The sequence below is a fragment of the Macaca thibetana genome, chromosome 8, assembly GCF_024542745.1.
Source record: "Macaca thibetana thibetana isolate TM-01 chromosome 8, ASM2454274v1, whole genome shotgun sequence".
Classification (NCBI taxonomy): domain Eukaryota; kingdom Metazoa; phylum Chordata; class Mammalia; order Primates; family Cercopithecidae; genus Macaca; species Macaca thibetana.
The window spans coordinates 64,643,627-64,649,626 of NC_065585.1; the positions used below are offsets into that span (position 1 = coordinate 64,643,627).

Below are 6,000 nucleotides of genomic sequence, written 5' to 3' on the forward strand. Positions count from 1 at the left end.
ATAATTAGGCCAAGTATAGTAAGACTGAACTTTGTTTTGCAAATAAATTGGTCCTATTATGATTTGTCTTTAATTAAACATGGAGAACTAGGAGAGAAAAAATATGTTTTAGGAAAAACTACACTTTGTTACTAGATTTCAGCCTTGTTCATTGATTTTGAGTGTCTGCTGATGACTCCACATCTAATTAGTTATCAGGATCATTCACCCAGATCCCTTAAGACTTCAGGTCAAGCTGGGCACAGTGGCTCACTCCTGTAGTCTCATCACTTTGGGAAGCCAAGGCAGGAGGATTGCTTGGGCCTAGGAGTTCAAGACAAGCCTAGGCAACATAGTGAGACCCCTGTCTCTACAAAAAAACTGAAGATCTAGCCAAACTTGGCATGCATCTGTAGTCCCAGCTATTCAGGAGGCTGAAGATCCCTTGAGCCCAGGAAGCCAAGGCTGCAGTGAGCCATGACTGTGCCAGTGCGTTCCCACCTGAGCAACAGAGTGAGCCCTATCTCAAAAAAAAAAAAAAAAAAAAAAAAAGAAGAAGAAGAAGACTTCTAGCCAGTTCTACAGGGACTCCTGAAGCTAGGACTTTCACTCCTTATGTTAGGGCTTATTATTTGTCTTATAGTCACTAAAGCTGTGGATAACAGCACTAATGTTTTTGTTATGCGTACCTTGGGACCCAAACCAGGTACCCATGAATATATACAGACAACTGCAAGATGGTTTCATGCCTCCTACCCTGGGGCAACTCCTACCCCGACTAAACCCACTGCCCACTGTCAGGCAGGAAGAAGTTAGAGCAGTCATCAGCATTTTCCCATCTCTGCAGCTCACACCTCAGGACTGAGGTGTGCTGTAGCCCAATGGGTGATTTGAAATCGCCTTTGCAAAATTACGTCAGTAATAGAAATCTGACATAGTTGTCTCCATCTTGCTTCTGACCTCCACGCTGTCTTTGGTCATTCCCGGGCAAAGGCCAAGCTGACTTTGGGAGGAATTTAGTTTATAGTTTACTTGAAAGCAAGGATAATAATAGTCCCTTCCTAAAACTAACCCACTCTTTCTTTGCTCAGGGACTGAAGACTGCCTTTCTAAGACTAATGAAAGGTCATAAGGATAAGGTTATGGGAGGAGCCTGATCTCTGCTAAGATGTGGGCATAGTTTCCTTTTCTCTTCTTCTCTTCTTTTTTTTTTTTTAATAAAGATGAGGTCTCACTATATTGCCCAGACTGGTCTCAAACTACTGGGCTCAAGCAATCTTCCTGCCTTGGCCTCCCAAAGTGCTGGGATTTCAACTATGAGACCCAAACCCAGCCAAGGCATGATTTCCATACTTCCTTACTGCTCAGGGGTCATGTGGCCAGAGGTCACAAGATTTGTGACTTTCCCAATTGTTCCTATAGATAACATCACTATTGTAGAACCTAAGATGGGGTTTTTTTTTTGAGATGTTTTTCAGAATGACCCCACCTGGACTCATGACTCATGACTCAACTGGTCCTGTGGCCCCTCCCAAAGGTAGACTCAGTGCGTGAGGATAGGTTTCCACATTCCTTTATCCTCAACCAATTAGCAGCACCTATTCCTTAGCCCCCTACTCACCAAGTTGTCCATAAAAACCCTAACCTCTGAGCCTTCAGGGAGACTGATGTAAATGATCACTCCAGTTCTCCCGCATGAACTAGCCTCACATCGAACTCTTTCTCTACAGCAGAAGAAAGAAAGAAACTATTTCATGAAATACACCTATTAACAATTAAATTAGGCCCCTCTCTATGCACTAATGTGGAACAGCAGCATATCTTATTTAAAATACACACACAAAAGCCAACATTATGTAAGATATGCTACCAGGTGGGTTTTGAAAAAGAATGTGTGTTTATATGTAAATGCATAGAATGTCTCTGAACAGATAAACAAAAAATTGGTCACTGTGTTTGCCTCCAGGGAAGAGAATTGGATGACTGAGGTCATGAGGGTAGGAGTTAGGCGTATTTTTCATTATATATTCTCTTGAACATCTTATGTTTGGGACTTTTCGCATGCATTACTTATATAAAATCTTTTTTTTTTTTTTTTTTTTTTTGTAGAGACAAGGTTTTGATATGTTACCCAGGCTAGTCTTGAACTCCTGGGCTCAAGTGATCCTCTTGCCTTGGCCTCCCAAAGTGCTGAGATTACAGGCATGAGCCACCGTGCACAGATGATAATCATTATTTTAAGATTTTTTCTAGCCGAGACGGGCGGATCACGAGGTCAGGAGATCGAGACCATCCTGGCTAACACGGTGAAACCCCGTCTCTACTAAAAAATACAAAAAACTAGCCGGGCGCGGTGGCGGGCGCCTGTAGTCCCAGCTACTCGGGAGGCTGAGGCAGGAGAATGGCGTGAACCCGGGAGGCGGAGCTTGCAGTGAGCTGAGATCCGGCCACTGCACTCCAGCCTGGGCGGCAGAGCGAGACTCCGTCTCAAAAAAAAAAAAAAAAAAAAAAAAAAAAAAAAAAAAAAAAAGATTTTTTCTAGTCATATTTTTGAGATTTTTTCTAGTTTGGAAAGCTGTTTTTAAAAAAAAATAAATAAATAAACGTGTGTTACAGATAGAGCTTCTTGATAAAGCAATCATCTGACTATAAAGTGATAAGTTCAAGGTTAATTATACAATTACTGCCTCACTGATGTCCAAAAAAACATTAGAAAGGATGTGACATCCTGACATTAAAAGTTGATTTATTTCCTCCTGTGCTTTGCTCTCCAAGTAATGTTGGGAATTATGACTACAGTTATTGAAAATATGCCAGATACTGTCACACACAACTTGGAGGGAATCTAAACTAGCCATACCCTCCCACAGCTGGCTGAGGACTCAGTATTTGCTATAAGCAACAGCGGCAAATAAAATCAATCCTTCTTTTTTTTTTTTTCTTAGATGGAATCTCACTGTGTCGCCCAGGCTGGAGTGCAGTGGCACAATCTCAGCTCACTGCAACCTCCCGCTCCCAGATTCAAGCAATTCTCTGCCTCAGCCTCCCGAGTAGCTGGAATTACAGGCACCTGACACCGTGCTTGGCTAATTTTTAAATTTTTTTTAGTAGAGACGGGGTTTCACTATCTTGGCCAGGCTGGTCTTGAACTCCTGACTTTATGATCCACGTGCCTCGGCCTCCCAAAGTGTTGGGATTACAGGTGTGAGCCACCGCTCTGGTCAATCAATCCCATTTTTAAAATGCAATTCATGAGATATTTGCAAAAAAGGAAATTTGACAGTATGTTGGAATCTTTCTATAATGGAATTGGAAGAGAAGAGCAATAAATACCATTTGATCAGGCTTAGCCTTTCCTAGTTGTCAGTTTCTAGAACAGGATTCAACCCATAGCTCATCTGAGTCTGTTTAACAAACTCTGTTGCAACATCATTACACAGAATCTACAAACACGAACTTCTATTCCTCCAGAGAAAGACATTTTCAGCTGATTTTTTTATTATGAAGGAACCATCTGCTTCATCTGTAATATTCCAGAGCTTTTGTGAATGCATCCTCAGCCTCATGGTTGCTTCTTTTAGCTACGTTTATATTTTCTAGAAAGTAACAAGGTATTTACCCAGCGGTTGATCTGTAATTCACTCTTCAAGCCCTTTTGGGATAGCAGAAGGAACAGCAGTGAACTGCTATGCAAAGCCTGCCCCATGACTTGCCAGTTTGAAATTTTTCCTGGCCTGCTTTTTAAACCTAAGTCAAACTCTGATGCTATCATAAGAGCCTGGGATGCAAGTTTCAACTTGGCTCCATCTTCAGTCTAGCTACCTTTTCTTTCTTTCTTTTTTTTTTTTTTTTTTTTTGTGAGGCCGTCCCAAAAGGCAGAAGGCAGACAGGTTTATGGGCAGCAACAGGGAAAATCAGCGGTTGGACTTGGCCACACACTCCAGCTCGTCCTTCTTTTTGATGGCATAGGAGTTGGAGGAGCCCTTGGCAGCACTGATGAGCTCATCTGCCAGGCACTCGGCAATGGTCTTGATGTTCCGGAAGGCAGCCTCAAGAGCGCCTGTGCACCGCGGCCAGATGGCCTGATTCACACGGCGTAATGGGGACACGTCCACAGCCTGTCGTCTCACGGTCCTGGCTCGCCCAGTGCATGTGCAGTCCTCCCGGGGACCACTGTTGATGATGGCGTTCACCAGGACCTGCAGAGGGTTGTCGCCTGTGAGCAGCTGGATGATCTCGAAGGCGTGCTTGACGATGCGCACGATCATGAGCTTCTTGCGTTTGTTGCGGCCGTGCATCATCATGGAGTAAGTGAGGCGCTCTATGGGGCACTGAGCTTTGCGGAAGCGTTTGGTGGCATACTGCTCTGCACTGTGAGGCAGGTACTTGGCATACGTCTCCTTCACTGCAGTGTAATCCTGCAAGGAAGTGTCATAGATCTGCGCATCATCGGAGCTCCACTTCCCAAAGAGCTTGATGCCAGGGCTCTCTGCTACCACTGGTGCTGCTGCCTTCCACTCGGCCATCCTGAGGGCACAGCCTGAGCATCTCTGTGGCTCGGCATGCACCACATGCCGCCCTGGCACAGACAGGAAGAGCCTGTCTAGCTATTAATACGTTCAATCATAGTAGTGGTTCAGAACCACCTAAGGAACTTTGGGGAAAATTCAGGTACGTGGGTCTTCCCTAATTTCGTGAGATATGAGGAGCCATGAGCAGATCAATGACGTGGAGAAAGTGGGAGAATAGTGATGTGAAGTACAGGTTGAGACTGACCAGTTGGAGAGAGGCCAGTTCATTCATGGCCCCTGGGCAGGTGCAGATATTGATTTTCCATCTGAGAGCAAGGGGAAGCCACTGGAGTCTGGGAGGGAGAGGAAAGACCACTCAGATCTGTGCTCGCTTTTAAATCAACCTGGTCACTGTGTGGGGACTTGATTGGAGGGGGACAAAAGTGGATGGGGGTAGCCCAGTTGGAAAGATTTTGCAATAATCCAGGCAGTTTGGTCTAGGAAAGTAGTGGTAGAGTAAAAGAGGAGTGGACAGATTGGAGGGGCATTTAGGAAGTGAAACCAGTTGAGAGATGTTGGTAATTGACTGGATAAAGATGGGAGGGGAAAAGGAGGTATTGAAAATAATTCTGAGGATTCTGACAAAGGCAGAAATTTAAACATCTGACTAGCCCTTCTTGGGTGATTTCTAGTGCTGGCTAAACTTGCCCCGGGACTTGGATGACAGCCATTCCTGGCAGTGTGTCATGAATCAGTGGTTTACCAGCATGATGTGTCCCAAAGGGGTGGCTGCTCACATCACCACAGCCTGAATCCCCAAGAATAATACAGTCATGGAACACTTCATGCCTCTTATTAGTGAGCAAATACAGTTTACAATTGTTAGGAGGGCATCTTATTTAGAAGCTCAATTACCACATGAAGTTTTATAGAAATAAAATTGACAAGGGCAAGTATTTATTTATAGAAATATTTTGCCAATGCTTAAAAAAATAAAAGCTACTGGCTGGGCACAGTGACTCACGCCCATAATCCCAGCACTTTGGGAGGCCGAGGCGGATCACGAGGTCAGGAGATTGAGACCATCCTGGCTAACACGGTGAAACCCTGTCTCTACTAAAAATACAAAAAATTAGCCGGGTGTTGTGGCGGGCACCTGTATTCCCAGCTACTCAGGAGGCTGAGGCAGGAGAATGGCATGAACCCGGGAGGCAGAGCTTGCAGTGAGCCCAGATCGCGCCACTGCACTCCAGCCTGGGCGATGGAGACTCCATCTCAAAAAAAATGAAAAAATAAGTAAATAAATAAATAACAGCTGCTTAGAAGTGCATCCTGGCTGGGTGCGGTCGCTCACGCCTGTAATCCCAGCATTTTGGGAGGCCAAGGCAGATGGATTACGAGGTCAGGAGTTCAAGACCAGCCTGCCCAAGATGGTGAAACCCCATCTCTACTAAAAAAATACAAAAATTAGCTGGGTGTGGTGGCGGATATCTGTAATCCCAGCTACTTG

The 6,000-nt window shown here is 44.7% G+C and overlaps 1 protein-coding gene across 1 annotated transcript; it reads right to left on the reverse strand.

Annotated features, from left to right (window-relative positions):
• Positions 1–3,802: 3,802 nt before the first annotated feature.
• On the reverse strand, positions 3,803–5,097 carry LOC126961666 (40S ribosomal protein S5-like). The gene has a single exon (XM_050802245.1). It carries the CDS (start codon positions 4,503–4,505, stop codon positions 3,894–3,896), a length of 612 nt encoding a protein of 203 aa, XP_050658202.1. The 5' UTR covers positions 4,506–5,097; the 3' UTR covers positions 3,803–3,893.
• Positions 5,098–6,000: the final 903 nt, after the last annotated feature.

Coding starts and splice junctions, on each gene's coding strand:
- LOC126961666 (XM_050802245.1), bottom strand. CDS start 4,505: ATGGCCGAGTGGAAGGCAGCAGCACCAGTGGTAGCAGAGAGCCCTGGC.